The 23,521-nt window shown below is 44.4% G+C and overlaps 1 protein-coding gene across 1 annotated transcript in view; it reads right to left on the reverse strand.

Moving 5' to 3' along the window:
• Nucleotides 1-23,521, reverse strand: part of FRMD4A (FERM domain containing 4A) — a 227,838-nt gene that overhangs the window by 120,167 nt on the left and 84,150 nt on the right. The window contains 1 exon segment of the mRNA XM_023762528.1: nt 13,179-13,263. Within this exon segment, the coding sequence (XP_023618296.1) occupies nt 13,179-13,263 (85 nt within the window).

Below are 23,521 nucleotides of genomic sequence, written 5' to 3' on the forward strand. Positions count from 1 at the left end.
AATTTCTTTTGAGCGCCAAATTTTTTAAACTTAAACTATATAGGTAGGTACATTGTTATTAACTTAATTAGGGTACTCCTAAGGCTTAGGAAGAGCCACACTCAAGGGGCCAAAGAGCCGCATGTGGCTTGCAAGCCGCAGTTTGCTGACCATGGATCTAGTCTATGCTCAGAGAAGTCAGGATAGAGATCTACATGGTGTGTGTGTAAGAATCGGTCTGGGAACGGTGGGAAGACATGTTCCTAATTGTGAAGAAATACTTCACTATCTTGCAGTCTCTGTCAGATTCCTGATGTCTACTGTAATAAAACTTTTTCCCCCTTTTTAACCCCCCGCCCCCCCCTTAATTTTCTCTTACTTCTTCAACCGGGCGCCCAAAAGTCCAGACCAACCTCCCCAAAACCCCCCCAAAAAAAAATATAACTTCCCCCCCCCGCCCCAACTTTGATTCCTTTCTCCTGGGCTTGGGGCCCCCCCCCCCTATTTCCAAATAGCTTAAAACCCCCGGAAGCGTCCATACGGGAAAAAAAAAAAAAAAACCCTTTCCCGAGAAATTTCCCCAAAAACCCATGCTCCCACCCCCCCCATCAGAATCACCTGGGAATCTTTTTAAAATCCTGATTTCTGGGCCTCATCCTCCGGAAATTCTGTTTCTTTGTTACTAATGTTGTGGTCTCACCCCATAAGAAAGAAACAGAATTTCCGGTGGATGAGACCCAGAAATCAGGATTTTAAAAAGATTCCCAGGTGATTCTAATGTGCAGCCAAGGTTGAGAACCACTGTCTTAGATACTATTTAACATGGAAAAGACGACTCTACCGTCTTCTCATCTGACTTCTCTGGCAACCAGAGGTGGCTTCTTCCATGTGTTTCTGCTCAAGCAGAGAAAATAAACTGAATGGGATCAGAAAGAGTGTGTGCAAAACCCCCATACTTTCCTGGATGCTGGGTTTTTCCTTGAGTGAGAACAAAATGGGAAAGAAGGAGGGGGACCAGGAGAAGACCCTTCAGGGAAGATCCATGGGCATTTCTCACCTGGCACCACCTAGGCACCAGTGGTGTGATATTGCTCTGTACCCCCAATGCTCTCAGAACTGCCTGAGGATGGTTGTCAGCAGGGCTTGCTGAGCTGAAATCTTGCCTGGGAATCTAGGGTGCTCTGGTGGCCATGTGATATTTAATCCTGGGCCTCACTGGTAAGAGGGGGGTACGGGTAGAAGGGAATGTGATGTCTGGTAGTTATTGAGGCCATTTGGTGTGCATTTGGGGGTGTCTGTTTCACGTACTACTGAATAATTTGTGCTTTCTTTAATCTTTTGAAAGATGGCAGGGAAGGTCAAAGCGTGACTATCTGCAGGTGTGTGCATGTGTTCAGAGCAGGCTGGGGACGGCTTCCCTTCCTCCCAGTCAGCATGGCTTTATCCCAGGTGACTAGGCAGTTGGAAGGAAGAGGCCTGAGGTCACTTGTCAGCAGCATAATGCCTAACAATTCTCAGAAAGATTTCCACCTTGGGGTCTCCAAGTGTTCCAAACAAATAGCCCCACGAGAACCCTAAGCGGCAGGTGTTATGGGCTGTCTCCAAAAGTCCTGAGAGCTGGAGGATCTCGTCATGCTCCCCTGGCACCAAGGAACGTGGTGATGGTCTTTCCACTCAACCAAGAATCTTAATGAGAAGCATCCCTCCAGGGTCAGGAATGACAGAAATTCCAACTTTCACGTAAGATTAATGAGATAATTATAACAAAATATGACTGACGACCATATTGTAGGTTGAGAAACTTCCAGTGAGGATGACCTTTGCCAAGTCCATTCAGAATGACGTACAGGGATGGCCCAATGGTTTTCTGAATGAATCCTACCAACTGTGACCACCTTTCTTCTCACTCATAAAACATCTAAAGAGTATCGTTTCTTTCCGTCCTCCTTAAGATAATTTCTATGCTCACCTGAACATTCCAGGTTCTAGTTCTAACCCCCAAACAGCTGTGGGACTGTGAATAAATCAATGGTCTTGAGTTTCACCTTCTTCCTCAGTTGAACGGGAATAACTATTTCTTTTCCAATTATTTTACTGAGTTTGATGAGGCATAAATGTAGATGTGAGTTGGAAACTCTAAGACCCACTACAAATATCATGTCTGTATTATTTATTTTCATTCACTGGTGTTTATAGATCATCTGAACACCACAGTTTTGCCACTGCTCTCCAGTACTTTTGGTAGAGATAGAAATCTTCAATGAGCTATGTATTTTTTAAAGAGGTGGGCAGCATTGTGTGTGTGTGTATATCATCCAAGTGGGTTCTGATGCCCACATTTTGCCTCCTTGTGGCTGTGTAACTGAGCTCTTGCACAACTCATAATGACTACAAGAACTCGCCCCCAGGCAAACAGGAGCTGTGGTGCATGATAAGACTGATGTGATCTTGCACAATTCCTCTTTCTAGCCCTTTGCCAGTTTTTCATCAGTCAAGTCACTTCATGTTTGTCTAATGATCCACTGGGGCACATGCCATTCATGCTGGGCCCCAATCTCCTTTTGTAGCTCAAGGATGGCTCCTGCTGTCCACTGCACACAGACCATTTCATCTTTTAGAGGTCATGGGCAGCCAAAATAACGAGTCCACATTTGTTTGTTTCTAGAGTTGAAAATGAAGGGCCTTCTCTTCCTCTCTCTGTGATATGAGCACACACTACTCCTGCAACAATCATACTAAGAGATAAGGATTAGGATACTACTAGTATAAATCTGAGACTAATCTTTATGTTGGTTCCTTTGTCCTGTGGGACTTGATTCTGGGCTGGGTTTCTCCCATCTTCAGAGGAGATGATATCATCTGTTCATTAGCAAAGCCCTTTGAAGATCTTAGATAAAGACCACTTATTTCAGTCTTGTCAAGAGTGATGTTATTTAGACTAAGTGGCAAGCATTGCCCAAGGCTGATTATTTAAGCTCCAGTAATATGTGAAGCTCCCAGACCAATGTGAAAATCTTGAAAAAGAAGGTTGGACAAGACCCCCTCCCCCAGCACACCTAACACAGGAATTTTAAGCCTTTTCTTTTCTGACATGATTTGCTTGCTCTCAGTGGGCACAGGTAGGCACCAAACTTGATAATTTCCCAGGAAATATGTGAATCTTTGCCCCCTGGGGTTGGAAAGTAATCAATCAAAAATAATTTACTGAGCATTGACTATGTGAGTAGTTCAGTGACCAGTCATGGAAGGTGATCATAAAAATTCAAAAATTGCTCCTGCCAACTTTTCCTCCAACCCAAAGAGGCACATTTCCATTATCTTCAGATGGTGACCATGGGTCCTGTTTCTTTGGCGATCATTGTTGGATAAGGGTTGAGGTAAAGCATAATTTACATTTGACAAATACAGTTACAGAGTGAACAGTTGATCCCTGGAAGTCTGGACAGGGTCATACAGCTCAAACATAAGATTCATAATTACACAGTTAGTTATTTGACTAGTCCCTCACTTCACCTGACTAAAATCACATAAGTATCAAATTACTCCTACGAGGAATTCAATGGAGACAGAAGATCTTTCAGTGTGGGAGCCAATTTTCTTGCCTCTCTGTGAAAAGTGTTGGGGGCTGGGTCTCAGATTTCCCTTATAACTTTAAGTTCTATATTCTATGGGAATCCTTTAAAAAAAATTAAAGAGACACTGACATTTTATGTCCTAGCACTAACTGTTTGCAAGGCTATTGCAAATTATTATGGTGATTAACTTTTGACATCAATTTCACTTTGTCAGTGCAGAACCCAGAGCAGGCAGGATTTGATCCTGCAGCCTGAAGGTGGGGACAGAGCTGAGATGAGAATCCATGTCCACCCAACCATGCCGTGTAGTGTGACATGTCCACTGTCTCCTGGGAGCCTGATTGATGGGTCTCTCCTTTTGACAAGGAGGCCACATCCAAAAAGGGAGAGAACCAGATGGAAGGCTTGGCAGGAGAGCTCTGCTTTCTCGTGTCGCTTCCCAAGGAACACATAACATCCCCAGGCACAATTCCCAGGGGAGTTTGCCATGGGACCAGACAGATTTCTAAATGAATCTCCCCATCCTCTGGTCATAAATTTCCTTCCCATCACCCGAATGTCACCTTAGCTGAGTTAAAACACATCAGAAGTGCTGTTGGAGTGTGTGGGCATTGGTGGCCCCATTCTGTACTCCCTCCTGCTTCACTCAGACAGATAATTACAGCCCTGCTCTCTCATTACTGGAGTCTATTTTTCTGCCACTTGGGTAGGTTAGCACTGTACTTTTCTCTCCTTTTGTAGGAAATAAGGGGGCTGGAAAGCAGGGAAAGTGAGAGAGAAACCCACTTTGGGCATGGGTCTAATTCCTCCTGGTGAAGAAAGAGTGGGAGGTAGGAAGGTGGTATTTGTAGTTTGGGAAAAAAATGATAAAACAAAAACCCGTTTCTCACTTTTCTGCTGTTCAAGGTTTGTTCAATGGAGATGAACAGGAAGCTGGGATGAGATGTATTGAAAGTCAAGGATTAAAAGGGCATCTATACCCTGAATGGAGGCCATTGCCTTCCCCAGGCAAGAAGAAGAGGAGGGTGTCTCCTCTGGACAGAATGAAGAGCCACAAAGAAAGGACACTGATATCGGGGGTTTACACTGAAAGAACCAGCTTGCCAATGGATCCCTCCACAGGGACACCCACCAGGGGGGACCACCCCCTCCTGGGCCCTGGGAGCATCAGTTAGCTTTTAAGTGCCTCTCTCATAAACGTCCACAAACAGACCAGGGTCAACAGATTATCAAGAAAGTCTCCTAATGAGAGACACAAACCACGATAAATAAACAGAAAAAAAAGAACTAGACAGAACACGCATGATAATTAATATTATCAGAAAAATAAGAGGATTTTAGATTCAAAGACAAGAATAGAACAATATACATGCATAAAAAAGAAAACCCAGATAAAATGAAGGAAGTCTTGGAAATTAAAAACATGACAGCAAAGTTTAAAAAATCAATACAGGAGATTAAAGATAATATTGATGAAATCTCCTAGAAGGTAGAATAAAAAGACAGAGATGAAAATTAGGAGAGATGAGGTATCAAGGCAGGTGACTCTGAAGCAACACTTGTGATACCCTGAGAGAAATCTTCATCCTGTATGTATTTACATACAGTCAAACTATTGATCAGATATAAAGGTAGAAGACTTTTTCAGATTTGTAAGCACCCAAACATTTTCCTTCCCATATTCACTTTCTCTGGATTTCTGGAGGATGTCCGGTGAAATGATGGTGTAAAACAAAACACAGGAAGACTCAGGATTCAGTAAACAAACAACCCACCACACAGCTGGGGTGCAGGAGAGACGGGATGGGGAACGGACATCTTTCATGAGGTCTGTGAATGATGCCACATCCAGACTGGAGCAAGAGGACAGAGGGCTCCAAAAGGGAGGGCCCAAGAAAAACAACAAAAGGCAGAAACAACCAAAACCAAACCAAAGAGAGCTGGTGAATGACCTGAAGCATTTGGAAATTAATATCGGTATGCATTTAGGAATCTGTGGGAGCTTTTAGGGAAGCAATGGTGGGGACATAGAAACGAAACAAGTAACAGCAAGGCAATTATCACCTTTAGGTAAAACATCTGGTTATCTAAAAAAGAATCACAAACATAGGATGCTGCTTGGATTAGTCATAATAATGTAATGCTGACAGCTGTGCTTTCACCCAGAACTGCTCTATCACCACACTGGGAAAATGGGAGAGGCAGAGTGTAGAAGGTTGTTAAGGAGACCTTAATCCTCACCTATCCTAACAGGAACTCAATAAACCTAAAATGGATAAATCAAGGAATAACTCCCTGTGCCAATTATTTAGAAGCAGAGAGGCAAATACCAGAAGAAACAGCTAAAATGGTTGAAAGTGGTAGGACTAGGGGTGGGGCTCTTTTCCATAAAAAGCCTCTTAGAACCATTCGACTTTTAAACTGTGTCATAGGTGACTCTACGAGTGAGTGATGTGCAGTGTCCTGTCAACAGCCCTGCCCAGCTCCTGCAGACTCACACCTACACCTGCTTTTATGGAGTCAATCCATCTCATAGTTGGTCTTCCTCTTTCCCTGCTGCCTTCTATTTTTGCCAACATTAATATCTGTGTTATATGTTACTTTGATAAAATAAATATTAATGTTTCGAAAAGTGAATGAAACAGGGACTTAGAAGAAGCAGGAATCAACAGCTTATTTTTCTTAAAAAAAATTTATTATTAAGAGTATTACAGTTGCCCCTCTATTTCCCCCATTGCTCCCCTCCACCTGGTTCACCACCCCATTGTCTGTGTCCATAGGTAATGCATATATGCATATAAGATCTCTGGTCAATTTCTCACCTCTCCCCCTCCCCCCTTCCCTTTGAGATTTGTCAGTCTGTTCCATGTTTCCATGACTCTGGTTCTATTTTATTCCAGTTTATTTCAATCATTAGCTTCCTTGTTGGTTTATTTTGAATTTTAGATTCAATTGTTCATAGATATGTATTTATTGCCATTTTATTGTTTTATTTTTATTTCTTCCTCCTCCTCCTCCTACTCCTCCTCCTCCTCCCCCCTCTCCTCCCCCCCCCGCCCCCTTCCTTTTAAAGAACATCCTTCAACATTTCGTGTAATGCTTATTTGGTGCTGATGAACTTCTTTAGCTTTTTCTTGTCTGTGAAGCTCTTTATTGGACTTTCAATTCTAAATGACAGCTTTGCTGGGTAGAATGATCTTGGTTGTAGGTCCTTGCTATTCACCACTCTTTTCTGGCCTGCAAAGTTTCTGTTGAGAAATCAGCTGACAGATGTATGGGCACTCCCTTATAGGTAACTAACTGCTTTTCTCTTGCTGCTTTTAAAGATTCTCTCTTTATATTTAATCCCTGGCCTTTTTATTATGATGTGTTTTGGTATGGGCCACTTTGGGTTCCTCTTGTTTGGGACTCTCTGGGCTTCATGGACTTGTAAGTTTATTTCTTTTACCAGATAGGGAAAGTTTTCTGTCATTATTTCTTCAAATAGGTTTTCAATATCTTGCTCTCTCTCTTCTCCTTCTGGCACCCCCATAATTCAAATGTTGGTACGCTTAAAGTTGTCCCAGATGCTCCTTACACTATCTTCATCTTTTTGGATTCTTTTTTCCTTTTGCTCTTCTGATTGGGTGTTTTTCTCCCTCATATTCCCAATTGTTGATTTAATTCTTGAAATCCTCTACTCTACTGTTTAATCCCTATAAATTATTCTTTATTTCAGTTAGTGTATGCTTAATTTCTGACTGGTCCTTTTTCCATGTCTTTGAAATTCTCCTTAAGATCCTTGAAAGTCTCACTAAGTCCCTTGAAGCTGTCTTTGAGTCCTTTGAAATTCTCATTAAGATCTTTGAGCAACCTTATAACCATTGTTTTGAACTCTGTATCCAGTAGTTTGCTTGCTTCTATTTCATGGACTTGTAAGTTTATTTCTTTCACCAGATAGGATAAGTCTTCTGTCATTATTTCTTCATATAGGTTTTGAATATCTTGCTCTCTCTCTTCTCCTTCTGGCACCCCCATAATTCAAATATTGCTATGCTTAAAGTTGTCCCAGATGCTCCTTATTTCTCCTTCTGGAGATTTCTTCTGTTCTTTCATTTGTGACATGTTTCTTTGCCTCCACACTTTAGCTGCTTTGCTGTGTTTGTTTCTATATATTAGGTAGAGTTGTTGTCTCCTGGAATTGGTAGAGTGTCCTTGTGTAGTAGGTGTCCTGTAGGGTCCAGTGGCTCAGCCTTCCCAGTCACCTGAGCTGGGCACTGGTAGGTGCACCCCTGTGTGAGCTGTGTGCACAATCTTGTTTGCTATTCACCACTTGATTGCTGTTGGCATCACTGGGAGGAGTTGACCTCTAGGCCAACTGGCTGTGAGGACTAGCTGCAGCTACAGTGAAAGAGCTGCTGTGCAGGAGACACCCCTATGGAGCAGAACTTGCTTCAGTGGGGCTTTGGTGCTCACTACATCTTCCCCTTGAATGTGTCACTTGTGGATGTGCAGAGTTGTAATCTGGTATGATCTGAATCTGTCTACCAGCTACACTGGCTCTGGGGCCTCTGGGGAGGCCACTGCCTGGGGCTACCCAGCAGGAGCTATGAAGCTATCAGCAGATGGCTGCTATTTGTAATGGGCTTGGAAATGTCCAGGTGAGGCAGGCTAGTGCTAGTGCTGGGTCTTGAGACTCTTATTGATAGGTATAGGGCATGCTGACATCAGCTGCTACTTGTTTAAGAGATTTTAGGAAAGTCTGAAGGCTGATCCAGGACAGGCCATTCATATGGAAAAGCCTCTGCAAATAGTTTGGGTGGGGCTACAAGTTCGATGGGGCAGGGGTCTCAGGGAATCACCAGGTAGGAGCAAATAGTGTAAGCCATGCTGATAGAAACTCAGATATGGCTGCAAGTCAGCTCTGTGACTAGGGGAGGTCCCAGCACAGGAACAATGACCCCTGGGAGCACCCCTGACTGGGAGAAAGCCACCCCTGAGATCCTGTCCTTATGCCAAACAATCCAGTTCATCCCAGTATGTCCCTGGTTCCCCCAGTGCTGCCACCCAGAGCTGGAGCTCAGAGGGAGCGGGACCATATAAGTTTGGCCCTTTAAGAGGAACTCCCTGGGTCTCCAGCAGCCTCTGTGTCACTCAGCCCCAATCCCCACTGGTTTTTACAGCCCAAAGTTATGGGGACTTCTCTTCCAAGCTATGGAACTCTGGGCTAGGGGTCTGGTGTGAGGCTGGGACCCTACAGCCACTAAATCCTTCCCGATTATAAAATGCCATATGTTGGACCAGTCCATTTCGCGCCTCTGCCCCTCCAATCAGTCTCTACCAGTATGTATTTTCTTCTTTACTCCACTAGTTGTAGGACTTGCACTTCAAGTGGTTCTGAATGATGGTTTTTCTGTATTTTAGTTGTAATTTTGATGTAGTTGTGGGAAGCGGCAAGTACCAGCATTTACCTACACAGCCCTCTTGGTTCTAAACAGCTTATTTTATCGGAACGACTTGGATTCCAGCATGCTGTAGGACTCATTCCCCAAGAAACAGGAAGGGAGCTGATATTAAACCTGTGCTGTGTCAACTGAAGCCTGTGGTATCAGCATCATCTACAGGTTATGTCTGGCACCACCCTCTGGCTCCAGGGCAGCGTGACTCAAAGAAGATCGCAGCCAAGATAAACACCTCCTTGAGCCTGCAGCCAAGTGAGCACTTCTATCTCCACAGGAGCTAACAGAGTGCCTGGCGGGGTGCTATCCTCATTCATGCTTTATCTTGCTTGATTTTCTCAAGAAGGTTGTGGGTAGGTTCTTTTAATAGCCTTGCAAACCAAAGTGGAAAATTAAGCTTGGAGACACCACAGAAGGTGTCCACACTTATTGCATTTACTAAGAGGCGGAGCTGGAAAGGGAACCCAAGTCTGTCAGACACCAAACCTAAATTCCTAATCACAATCACTGTGCTACTGGAACTCCCAAGGTCTTTACATGTTTACAACTGTGCACATTAGGTCACATCAGGCCCTTTGTCTCTGAGTAAGTCCCGTAACCTCCCTGACATCAGTTTCCTTCCTCTGGAAAGTTAATGTGTCCTGCTCAACCTCACTCATGAGGCTCAAATAAACGAATATATGTGAACATTGTAAAAATAAACTCTAAGTGTCGATTTATGCAAATTAAAACTTTATTTTTGATGACAGGGAGGGAAACAGGTCATCCATGATGCTGTTTGGTATCCTATAGAAACTGCAGAACAGCCATCCCTGGGTCACTGGCATGGCCAAGCTCTAGGATAGCTCCGAGACAAGGCGGCTGGGGTTCTGAACTGACACCCTCCCCCATGTCAGTAGGCAGACTGCTGCTGTGGGCACCGTGATCATAAATGAATGCATCATCACCTTCACTTGGGAACCTAGTATTTCGTTGGAAGGATTTATCCTATTTTTATTTCCCATGAATCCCAGAGTCTAGAAGCACTGTGGCCTTCAGCTCCAGCTCAGCATTTGTGACCAGACTGAACTGAGCAACCCTGAGAGGGAACCTTTCTCTCCCTTCACCCAGCTGCCTGAACAGTAAAAAAAAATTTAAAAGAAAGTGTGTGTGTGTGTGTGTGTGTGTGTGTGTGAATGGTTATGGGTTGTTGAAATCCCCCAAAACTGGGTTTAGTCAAAATGTGAAAATATAGGCAGTGGTTTGGGGTATTTCTGTACTTGCCTGGTTTGAGTGTGATTTCATCAGGTCAGTGACTTTCCAAACATTTACTGCCCACGTCTGCCATCTGGTGGACAGTGCTCACTTTTTATTTCTGACCATTTTCTAAGTGTGCTTACATTCATTAAACAAAAAGCAGCAGTTACTCTTACAATGTAAGGCATATAAATTTGATATTATGATTTCCACGTTATAATGAGAAAACAAGGGCTTGGAGAAAGGAAGGAACCTGCATGTTCCTGGAACTACATTTAGTGACTTTTCCCTCCATTCAGCAAAAACTCAAAATACTTTAGTCTTGAACCACTGGGTTTGAGCCCCATGTAAGCCCTGGCTCAGTAGCTGTCACCAAGTGCGGTCCTTTCACAGAACTGAATTTGATCACTACCAGGCCCTCCTTAGTTTGAATATTTGCATATGGTAAAACTATCCGGTGCAATGAAAGTGCTGAAGTACTTCCAGAAGAAAAAGTGATGGCTGACACACCATTTCAACTGTGTGTGTGTGTGTGTGTGTGTGTGTGTGTGTGTGTGTGTGTGTGTGTGAATGGTTATGGGTTGTTGAAATCCCCCCAAAATGGGTTTAGTCAAAATGTGAAAATATAGGCAGTGGGAATCTCCTCAGGCTCCTTCCAATATAACCACTGACCGTTTTGTAACACGTGTACTTGGCTTTGAAGTTCTCTGGATGCAGGGGCATCTTCCACTCTGAGGAGAGTATGCCCTCCAGGGCGCAGGTGACTGAGCTCAACCCCAGTTGAGACTGCCATTCAGTAGATATGTGACCTCAGGCGAATCTTACAACCTCCCTGTGCCTCATATTCCTCACAGAAAAAAAAAGAGATAAAAAGTAGTATTCCCCTCAAAGGTGTTGTGAAGATTCAGCCACACAACTTCCGGAAGGCACTCAGCACCCAGCCTGCCATGTAAGACCTGAGTGGGTATCACCTGTCATTACGTTGCTAACAAGCACACGTGGTGTGTGTGCTGAAGGCTGCAGTAGTGAGACACGGGGTGCATGCTGGGGGCCAGCAGAGTGGCTGTTTATTTTAAAAATGTTCTCCTAGTGGTGGTTCTCAACCCAGGGGGTGCTCTGCAAGCACCTCTCCCCCGGAAGGGAAGGGCTATGCGCTGGAAATGGGCATGGGCATGTGGGTTTTCCAATGAAAGGAAACACTATTAACATATCGGGGAACTGGGTACAGAGCAAGGGACTGTCCCACCCAATTAAGAACTGTTCTTGAATAGACATTCCTCTAAAGAAGATGTACAAATGGCCACTGAGCATATGGAAAGATGTTCAACCTTACTATTAGGGAAATGCAAATCAAAATCACAATAAGACCTCACACTATCAGAATGGCTATTATTAAAAAAACAAAACAAAACAAAACAAAACCACAGAAGATAAGTGTTGGCAAGGATGCAGGGGAACTGGAACCTTTATCCATAGTTGGTGGGAATATAAGTTGGCGCAGTCGCTATAGAAATCAGTATGGCAGCTTCTCAGATTAAACATAGAATTACATGTGATCTAGCAATACCACTTCTGGGTACAAACCCAAGACAACTGAAAGCAGGGACTTGTACAGATATTTATAAACCCATGTTCATAGCAGCATTATTCACAATAGCAAAAGGTGAAAGTGATCCAAGTGTCCATTGATGAAGGAATGGATAAACAGGCCGTGGTATATCCAGATAATTAAATATTATTCAGCCTTAAAAAGCAAGGGCATTTTGACACATGCTGCAACGTGGATTAATCTTGAGAACATTATACTAAGTGAAATAAGTCAGTCACACAATAACAAATACCAGGCAGGGCAAAAGTAGGTATATAGTTGTGAGTACATGAAACACAGAGTTTATTTTCATATTATTACAGACAGTCCTCTGGTTGCGTCAGACTCGAAGTACGCCATTTCATGGTTACGTCGCCATCTCCCATTTACTTATAAAAAAAAAGTTCCGTCATTTTGACGTATCTACATGTGTGCTTTATGTTTTTTATTATTTATTTACAAGTAAAGGTCAGGAATTGTTATCTTTCTTTTAATTTTTTTTTTACTGTTTTACTTCATTACTACTGTGTATGTGCTCCATGTGAGTGACGTAGGTGCTTATGTAGGTGGGTTCCGACTTACGGCAAAAATCAAGTTACGTTGCGCTGTAGGAACGGATCTCCGATGTAACCCGAGGACCTACTGTATTTATTATTATTGTATTATTTTCCACACAAACAACTGTAAATCTGCTTTTTCCCCACCCTGTACTGTTTGATTCCACTTATATGAGGTACATACAGCAGTGAAATTCAGAGACCAAAGGTAGAAAGGTAGTTACTAGGGTGTAGAGGGAGGAGGAGTGAATTAGTGTTTAATGGGTACAGAGTTTCAGTTTTATGAGATGAAAAGAGTTCTGAAGATGGTGGTAATGACGTAAATGCACTCAGTACCAATGAACTGTACATTTATCAATGGTTATGATAGTGAATTTTATGTGTATTTAGCACAATTAAAAACAATTTGTCCTACCCTAAGTCCAATAACATCTCTTTGAGAGATGCTGCTAGAAAGTCTAAAAATAGTGAGAAATAAATGCATTTGGTTATAAGTTCATCCATACTAGTGAGACCTAAGATGACTAGTGCATTAGTCATACTTGTCTAGGTTCCTCTTTGGACAAGTTGCCAAGTTAAGGCGGCCCCTAAGATCAGGTTAAAGAGCACCTCAAGGAGCCAAAACCACAGTGCTGGGATCAGGAGTCACACTATTACACTGGTAGCTCTAGGTTCATGAAGTTGTCATTTATTTATAGTAATTAATTTATAAGTTACTCCTACTAAGCCTTAAAGTCACATGACAGACAACAACTTGGGCTTTCCAGCTTCAAAAGATACTTTCAGATTTCAATGGGAAACTTACCTTGTAGATACAGGACTTAGCATTCAGGAAGAAGAGCTCAATGGTGGCATTATCCTTTAGGTATGAAATGCTTTCTATGTAGAACCTGGAAGAGAAAAACCGCAGATGAATCACTGAAGCACCAACCAAGCAGATAATATACTATTCTCCAAGCTATAGGATTTGACATGAGGACCAGTGCTCCCAGTCCTAAATGAACACAAGAAAAATGAGTGATCGGTTATTTTCATATGATTCCATTTATAGGACCATCAGGCCTGATAGCCCTTATCATGGCAAAGAACTGGGCCTGCTATCAGCTTCTCAGAGTGGACTTACACTCGACCATCTACTTTCTTTTTCCTTACCTGCTTTCCATTTTGTTAAAAAAAACTATTTGTTTTCAATACAGTACTTTTTTGTCCTAATCACCATTGAGCTGGATTTTTAAAAGATAGTTTCTTCTGCTTCATCAAAACCAGGGGCCATATTTCTCTGAGAAATGGTTATGACCTGTCTTCCCGCAGGTGGTGAAGTGTGGTCTGATTTCTGCACATGCCGAGGGCTGTGGCACGTGTAACACTGTAATATTAATGTATATTAAGCCAAACGAGAATTGAATTTTTATCCAGATGGAGCTCATGGATTTTTTTTCAGAATGAAACATGCTGAAATTATTTAAGTTTACATTAAGTGCGCCTACACGTTGACTTTGGAGTTTATTAAATCCCTTAATTAGATAAGGATCATCTGCACTAAGAGAGTAGGCGCTGTGATGAGAGGGGAAAGAGGAGATGATTGAAATGCAGAGCCTTGGAGGAGAAGCAGCTCTGAATGGGTGTGACAACTCTTGGGGGGCCCTGGATACTTGCTGCACAGAAACTGGGGATACCAAGAGGGGACTGCAGGTGAAAAGAGAAGAAACGAATGGTATAATGTTCTAGAACAGCATTACAAGATGATGGAAAGGATCCTGGGGAAGAAGTCAAAAGGCCAGTGATCTGGTCCCAGCTCAGTGTGATTTAGGGCAAGTAACATAATCTCTCTGGGCTTCTTTCCCAGATTGTAAAAGGAGACAGCAGGACTTGGTCAGCAGTTCTATATCTAAGAAATCTACTGCTTTTAGGTACAGGAAACTAATTCAGATTAAAACAATAACAACAGCAAAAAACAACAAACCAACATTATATAAAGCAAACAAAACATGTCCATATGCTAGGTCAAGTCCACAGCCCACCAGTTAGCAATCTTTTGTCTCTACATACTGACTAAACAATGTGTTCCATCATTTTTCAAATGTGCATGGAGGCTATTGTAATACATTACAGATTCATTTAAATTTAAATTCACTTAAAGTATTAGCAGATATTTCCAATCAACAGATATCAATACAATTACCATCATGTAAGAAAGAGTCTACAGAATTTTTGGAAATCACTTTATGGCCCCCATTCTTGCAAAGCCTGGGAAAGAGAAGGCTGGTTGATCTCTACGACACCTCCTCCTCCACAAAAGTAAATGAATGAGTGAATGAATGAATGACTGAAGGCATCTGCCTCCCGGAGCAGGTGCCATAGGATGTGGATGCCTCCATGTAGCATCCGTGGTGGTGGTCTCAGAAGAACTGTCCAGTTGTATAACTTTCAGTTCCATAATAATGGAGACTTGCAAAGCAGTAGCAAATTCTCCATCTCAAAGAAAATAAGTTAAAGTTGATTTAATTAAAATCTACATCCACTGTAAAGGGCTTTTGGAAAGAGGTAGTCAGAATAGCAAAATGAAAAAGGAAGGAAGGAAGGGAGGGGGAAACCCAGGGGAGTAAAGGGACAGGAGAGGAGGGAACCAGAGGCAAAGAGGAAAGGTGACAAGCCTTGGATCCCACTCTACGTGGTTCAGAAGAATGCCAGCTCGGCTGGGTGACTTGCAGGTGTGGCTATTACAGATGAAACTTGCTTTTTGCCTTTGTTCAAGCTATTCTTCTCATTGGCCCCCCAAACAATCCTCCACACCCTAACTCACTCCAGCCCTTGGCTCAGGACCACCACACATTTTATCTGATTCCACTCTCTCCCCACAGAAGCGCTCCTTTCCCAGGACACCCTTTGCCTGTGGCAATGCCTCCAGGTCCTGTAATTTTCTGTCCCCTGGGAAGTCCCCTAAGGAGGCTGCTGTTGTTCCTTCCTGGTCCAGTGCCTCTCCAGCACCACTACAGTGCCTGGCACAAACATGAGCTCACTACGCATCTGTGAAGGAAACTCTCCTTTCACCACTGGCTGGAGTTCTACTGGACAGTGAAATGGGCAATGAAGGCAATGCAGGAAGGAGAAGAAATACCTGGTTTCCCAGATGTCACAAAATTCTAGGTTACGGGGTTTTATATTCCACATTCAGCCCTTGCCCTTGCCCCTCCCTCACTGTTACCATGGAAAGTTGTTCAGACAGAGCTGCTGCCCGCCTTGACTCCTAAAGCCAAACAACAGCAGAGGCGTCTTGAGTTCAACAGCGAGTGAGCTGAGCTCTGTAATAATAATTGTGAGTCTAAACCTGTTGGCTCTGAAGTAACTTCATTTCAAAGCAATGCCTTATAGCTTTATTGGATTGTTTTCATTCCTGAGAATTTAGGAGTGAAGACATTCTGTCTCTCCAGCTCCCATTTTCTCACCAGTATATTAAGGAAACAACAATTCCATTTTCAACTCTCCAATAATAGAAAACTTAAATGAGATGGCAAATTCTACCTTTTCATTTTTGCAACAACACTCATTTCCACCGAGTTCTGTGTTGTCTGGCTGTCCAAGAGGCAGGAAGGTAGAGGAAATAACAAGCATATTCTCACATGAAGAAAGCAATTCATCTCCTCTTGACACAAATTGTAAAGCAGTTTCCTGTTAACCTTTATCACCAAGAAACAGCCTGGAAAGCCCTGTGAGTTCCAGGCCTGTCATATTATTATTCTATAACCGGGGATATTCAACTCATCCTGAACTTTCCATCTGTGCTAGAGAACTAGTGAGTCAAAAATGCATAGAGAGAAACAGGCCTCAGGCATCTCAGTGCACATCCCGAGGCCCAGCGCCCCCGGGAGGAGAAACTTCTGGGGAAATGGCAAATGATGGTGGTTTCAGTTCACAGTAGAGATTTTCGATTTTCTCCTTTTTAAAAAAAAAAAACAAACACAAGTTCTGATTTATTTTTCTGAGAGCCTTGTCAAAGGTACTCCTTTTTGGCAGTAGGTGGCGATGTTGATTTATTTAACTACCACCTCGTTCACAAAGAAAATTCCAGGCCTCTGGGTAAACCCCCCAAAATGAGCATTTTCTTATAGAATCAGAGAATCTGAATGGACAATTCCAAGTCTGGTTCTGTACTAACCATGGGTTAATACCCACATCTGGGGCCTCACTAACTCTGGAGGGTCCACCCTCCCAGCATTAGCCTATTCCTAGAGATAGTAAAGGACTCACCTGGGAGCATGCCCTTCATACACAAACCAACCCATCCAGAGCCCACCCCGCTCCGGCCTCCTCCACAGGGCTCTCACACTCAGGCCAGACCCGCCTACCCTCATCACTCCAGGGCAAGGAACCAACAACTTGGGGCAGCCTCTCAGCCCGAGTCCTCTGAAATTATTCAAAGTAGCCAATCCTCACCCATTCCTCCCCCAGAAACAATAGAGGCTCTTGCCCTCAGTTCCCTGTCCACCTGGCCTGGTGCGTCTGTGCCTGTGGGAACTCTGAGTAGCAAACTGCCTTTTCAATGACAGCTGTCTCATGGTCTATTGTTCTCACTGTACCTGATCCATAACGAAACCTACACTTTAACAGGTTCTTCAGCAGACTGGGCAGGACTGGATCTTAGGGCTTCTTTTTGAGGCAAAGGGAACAGTGTCCCTAGCCAAGGGCACACCGGGCCAAGAATGCTCTTTGGGCTCCATGAGCAATGTCACACAAAACCTGGCCCAGGTGACCCCAACCAGGAATGTTTTATCACACTGTCTGAGGTAGGACTAAATATGTGCCAAGTCATGTGTTTACACACATTACATACACAAGAGGCCCTGAAGTCATGGGAGCCTCTGACTACAGTGGACCAAACACTGTCCAACTGATGGCATCTGCCAGGTCCCCCCTCTGGCCCCTCGCTCCTCCTCTTCCCTCTCACACCCACCCCTCACACTGGGAATCACTGAGAATTTAGAGCAAGTGTTAATTAAATGGACCAGTGATTTCATTTTGTAATGAACAGAAATGTCACATTTGGGAAGCTGACTTTTCATAGCAGAAAGGAGCGATCACAATGAGAAGGGTAAGTGAGACAGCGGCCAAATGTCTGATGGTTAGAATTTCAATGGCACAGAAATCTTAACTGGGACACCCAGTTGGAATCTAGCAGGTTCTGGTTAGCAGGCACCTAATTTTATACCCATGTTCCTGTGAGTGACAGGAAATAGCAATTGGTGTCTCCACCAGTCAGGAAACACCCAGTCAGGCCATGAACTGCCTCGAAAATCCCCTCCCCCAAATTAAAGCTTCCTCTTCCTTTTTTCCTAGTGCCCACTTCAGTTCATTGTTTGTGAAAGTCTACATCTGAGGAGACAAATCTCATCCCCATTTGTTTTCCTATGAACAGGGAAGATGACCAGAGCTCCAGGGACACTTGGCCGGAGAAGACACAATTAAAGGAACAGTCAGACGTGGAGGACACATTCTAAGCACAAACTTGTGTCTGTCAAAAGGCAGAGAGCCCCGGATGGGTGGCTCAGTTGGTTGGAGTGTCATCCCATACAACCTCAGGGAGCGAATGGGAGGCAACCATTCAATGTTTCTCTCACATCGATGTCTCTCTCTCTCTCTAAATCAATTAAAAATTATCCTGGGGTGAGGATTTAAAAAGCAAAAAAACAAAACAAAAAAAACGAGACTTCCTTAGGTGGGTTGGTAAATTTCCCTTGTTTTTTTTCTCGGCCTATTTCTTAAGTCTGCCTGGTAAATACTCTCAGAGGGTCATTATTCTTCAATTTGGGGAGCCTGCCTCATGGCTTTAAACCAGTGGTTCTCAACCTTCTGGCCCTTTAAATACAGTTCCTCATGTTGTGACCCAACCATAAAATTATTTTCGTTGCTACTTCATAACTGTAATGTTGCTACTGTTATGAATCGTAATGTAAATATCTGATATGCAGGATGGTCTCAGGCGACCCCTGTGAAAGGGTCTTTCGACTGCCAAAGGGGTCGCAACCCACAGGTTGAGAACCACTGCTAAACAAAGGTCTTTCATTGAATGGGATCTCAGTCATACAGTGATCACTGGGCTGCCTATAAAGTGTGTGAGAAGTAAGGGGTGGGGAAGAGGAGGATGGACAGGCATGCAGAAGTCACATCACATCAGATGTGCCAAAGATATCCTTAGTGTGTCAATGGGAGTCCAGAAAAACTATGAGCAGGAGAATAGATGAATTTTTTGGAAAGAGACTCCATGGGAACCTTATAGGAGAGATTGAAGGGGCCAAGATCAGAAGCAAAGATGAGCACAGAGATTTCAGAACCAGGAGAGGTTTGTGAAGGCACTAATTATAGCCACGGGTGTGTGCATGGAGAGTAAGGGATGGACATAAGAGCTAGTTAAGATGCAGACATAACAGGAATCAGTGACTGAGAGTAGAGAAGGGAGCAGGTGGGACAGAGCAGGTTGACATCAAGGTTGATGCCCAAGTTTCTGGCTTGGGGGGTTGGATGGGTGATGTGTCAATGACAGAGACAAGGAGGGGCCACAGGAAGAAGAGTAAGTTTGGGGGCAGAAAGTTGACATCATTTGATTCAGGCAAAGGCGGGCAGAGAAGCACCTGTGGGATTGGGGTCCTAGCCTCCACTGACCGTAGGGTGATGGGACCAGAAGCTGGGCTGCCACAAAGCATGGGCTCTGTGGGATGTGGGAAGTGCAGACCCATCTTCTGGACCTTTGCTGTGAACAGAAGGGGAAGCCCAGGGTGGCAGCTGGAGGAGGATGCAAGTCAGGGGGGGAGTTTTTTTCTGTTAGGGTGGAAGCGAGGTGGCCGTGGGGGGAGGGATCCACGGAGAAGCAGCTGTTTAAGAAGAGAAAAGGAGATAGGAGATGAGAGGGGCAGGCTCTCTGAGGTGGTGAAGGGACTGGGCCTGGAGGACACGTGAACCTGCCAGCCTTGGATGATGGGACAACGGTCACTCTTCCTCTTCCCGTGTGTGCGTGCAGTAGGTGGGTGAGAAGGCCACAAAGTTGAGGCAGATACAATTAAGTTTGTGGGTAAGGGCATGGAAGGCTGATGGAGCTCACTGTACTAGCTTTTGTTTTTTCTGCAAAATCATAAAGCAATGTTACCTCCTTGGAGCAAAGGGGGTGAGCTTCTGGTTTGGAGTCTGCAGCAAGAGGGAAAGAAAGCCATTGTGGGCATGCAGAGGCCCTGAGCAGGCACACGAACAGAACTGGCTAGAAAAATCGATGATCTCTGTGACTAGTCACAATCATTCATGTGCCCACATGCAGTTGTGTGACCCCCCTCCCCCGCCCCGCTCCCTCGTGACTACATTCAGCAGCCGAAGAGTAGAAATAAAAGAAGTGTGTGATTGGTGTGTGTGTGTGTGTGTGTACTGCACATACATGATTATATGTGTACACACATGTATATATGTGTGCCAAGCAGCAAGGGGAGGTGAGGTCCAGGGTAAGAAAGTGGTTGCAATTGTGCATAGCTGGATTTGGACTGAATTGGCAAAGAGATGACAACAGGTATGGCTGATTGCACCTCAGAAGTTGGAGGAAATGCATTTATGTCCCTTCTTCACTCAATGTGGAGTTTCCAACAGGCCAAAGCTTTGTGACTGTGGTCTCCCCTTTAGGGACGCTCTGCCAATGGTGTCTGAGTCTGCAGTGCTGCAGGAACGCCAGGCCTGGGGGACTGCTCTCCATGCACTTTTCACCCAGTGCTGGGAGCACCTGTCCTCAGCACCACCTCTGCCGGATGCTGGCTCCGCAGACATGGCAGGTGTGGAAAGCACAATGAGCCCCAGTCACAGATCTTGAGTCGGGTGCCTCTGGCCCTCTCTGCAAAGGGGGGAGGGGGACCATGGCGGTCTCTGACAGTCACAGTGTCACTTGTCACTTACAAGGCGGGCAGCATGGTGAACAGGGAAGGGCTCAAGGTTTAGAGTCAGATTTACCTGAACAGATGCCTTAACTTACTAGTCATGACGGGGGAGAACGTACCTGATATTCCTGGGCACCCACCTCCTATCTTTAATTAGGAATAACAAATAGTACCTGCTTCAAGGGCTGTTGTGAAGATTAACAATCATCCTGAATAATGGACAGTCCCATCCTCTCTGACCTTTTTCCCTTTTAGGCAATTATTAAGACCCAGAAGCCACTGTGATCATTCCTGGTGATTTGATGGATGAGTTGGAGGGAGCAGGTCGATGAAAGTGGGGCTCTTAGACCTCCGTCCTGCAGGTCACACTGCTTGAGGCCCTCTGAGGAAGAAATCTCATTTAAAAGGCTTAACTCTGGCCTTGAGGCTCAAGCAGAATTCTCTGAGTTCAGATTCACATTATTCAATGTACTCGGATCTCATTTTTCCTATTCAGTTGAATGGAGGCGGTAACTCTGCCCTCACCCTCACAGATGTTTTGTTTTTGAATATGCCTTACAGAGGAAGAGTATATAAGTGCCAAATAACAAATCAGGCTGGCATGGCAGCCCAAACTTAGACCCTCAGTCACACAGGGTTAATATTTCCACTCGATGAATTCCTAAAACTTGGCTTTATGGCAGCGGCATTTTCCACGGTCTCTTTCATCAGGTGGTTTTATCCCACAAAGGCTAACTGTACACGTGTTAAACAGATGTAATGTATAGATGTTTAAACAAAAGCAGGGAAGCTCTGAGGGACTGGAGTCAGGCTGCCTCCAGGTACACCTGTGTGATGGATGCTGGGCAGGGGCTGCTCTTGTTAGAAAGGTCAGCGTCCCCACATAGGAGCACCTGCCTCCTCTCTCAGGCAAAACAAACTATCGGCATTTGTTCCTATGCTGCTCAGCTAGCTGAAAAGTGGGGACTCAGGGTCGTCGGGGTTCTAAGAGCCAGGGTCCTCCATAGCTGGTGCCCAGGTGACACCTACCCTGGGAGGCGGGTGCAATAGATCGGGTGACAGATGAGGAGAGAGCAGGACAGAGAGATTTTGGAAGTGGCAGCAGAATGAATGCACACAAAAACTGGAGGAAGAAGGACTTCAGGATTGAAAGCCTAGATGTCTGAGTAGATAATGACATCACAGATCGGAAGAAACCACAGAAGATTTGGGAAGTGGGAGAGGGTGGAAAGACAATGACTTTGGCTTTGGGACCTGCTGAGTTTGAAGTTCTCAGGTGGCCAAGAGGCAACTGGAAATAGGAACCTTCGGCTCTCCGGAAAGATCGGCTTTTGCGCAGAGCTGGAGAAGGAGCTCTGCCTGTGGCAGTGCTGTTAGAGGTCTGTCCCCCAGTGGGTATTTGGAGAGTTTTTCCTAAGGAGCGAGCATTCTGTGAGGGGCCTGCTGTGGCCCACCAGGAAAACGCGAGGCTGACCGCAGAAGCATTGCTGGGTCTTCGTCACCCCATCCTGGTTCTCTCTGTTGTCAACATTGGTCAGCATGGAGCGATTTGAAACCATCTGCATATTGTCAGGGACAAACCCTTCAACTGGCAACCTCATAGTACCCCAAGCTTTCCTCCAAGGCTGGGTTCCTCCAACTCACAAATAACTTGGCTCATCACAGACACTTGAAAAAGAGGCCTGACGTGCAAGCAGCCCAGTACTTCCTCTTCTTGGTGAATGTTGTTGCAGAGCCTCAGGAAGGAGGAGACAGCCTAATGCATGGCACATGTGCTCAGCCTCCTTCCATTCTATATAATAAAAGCATAATATGCAAATTGAGTGAACGGCAGGACAACTGGTTGGCAGGGGGTGGGGCTGGCGAGCAGGGCTACCAGGCCAGCCAAGGCGTGTGCCAGCAGGCAGAGGGAGGGGATGGCGACAGGGGAGTGGGGGGGGGAGGGCAGTGGCGACCAGCAGCGTCAGAAGGGTTATGGGGGGGGCGGGGCCGGCTACTCGCGGGCTGGCACTGTCCCCTGATCGGTCCGCCAGTTGCCTCCTGCAGAGGGAGGCCAGACTGAAGCTTAGGCCTGCTCCCCAGAGGGAGAGGGCCTAAGCAGTCAGTCGGATATCCCCTGAGGGCTCCTGGACTGCAAGACTCCAGAGCTGAGGGACCCCCTTGAGTGTACAAATTTTTGGGCACCAGGCCTCTAGTTACTTTATGAAGTTACTTCTCCACTTATCTGAGAAAATGTAGACACCATTCAAGAGAACGTAACATTGAGGGGACATCTGTAATACTTTCCACAATAAAGATACATTTTTTAAAAAATGAACAAATGATCTGGAGACATTTCTCCAAAGAAGACCTATAAATGGCCAATAAACATAAAAAGATGCTCAACATCATTAGTCATTAGGGAAAGGCAAATGAAAACTTCAATAAAACAACACTTCATACCCTCCAGGATGGGTATCATCAAAAGTTCAGATAACAACAAGTGCTGCCAAGGATGTGGAGAAATTGGAATCATCATCCATTACTAGTGCAGCCACCTGGTAGAACAGCTGGAAGGTTATCAAATGCTAAACACCAAGCTACCATGCGACCCAGAAATTCTACTCCTAGGTATATACCCAAGAGAACCGAAAGCATGTTCACACAATAACGTGCACATGAATGTTCAGAGTAGCATTGTTCACAACAGTAAAAAAGTAGAAACAAAACATCAATTGATAAATGGAGGAATACAATGTGACATATTCATTCAATGGAATATTATTCAGCAATAAAAAGGAATAAAGTCCTGATTCATGCTACAACATGGATGAACTTCAAAAACATGCTGAGTGAAAGAAGACACAAAAGACTCCATATTATCTGATCACATTCTTATGAAATGTCAGAATAGCCTTAATGCATAGAGATAGGAAGTTGATTTGTGATGGCCTATAGGGCTGGAGAGGTGGGGGATATGGGAGTGGCTACTAATGGGTTTCAGGGGGAGGGTGTGGGATGAAAATGTTCTAAAATTGAATGTAGCGATGGTTGTACAGCTCTGTGAATGAACTAAAAACCATTTAATTGTACACTTTAAACTGTGCAGTATGTGAATTATATCTCAGTAAAACTGCTATTTTGAAAAAGTGGGGGGAAATAAATCTGCACCAAAAAAAGAGACCATGACATTGAAATCATACCCATCAGTAATGAAAATGGCTGAGATTAGCTCTGATATGTAAGCTGCTGTTAAATGAAAAAA

The sequence above is a fragment of the Myotis lucifugus genome, unplaced genomic scaffold, assembly GCF_000147115.1.
Source record: "Myotis lucifugus unplaced genomic scaffold, Myoluc2.0 scaffold_249, whole genome shotgun sequence".
Classification (NCBI taxonomy): Eukaryota; Metazoa; Chordata; class Mammalia; order Chiroptera; family Vespertilionidae; genus Myotis; species Myotis lucifugus.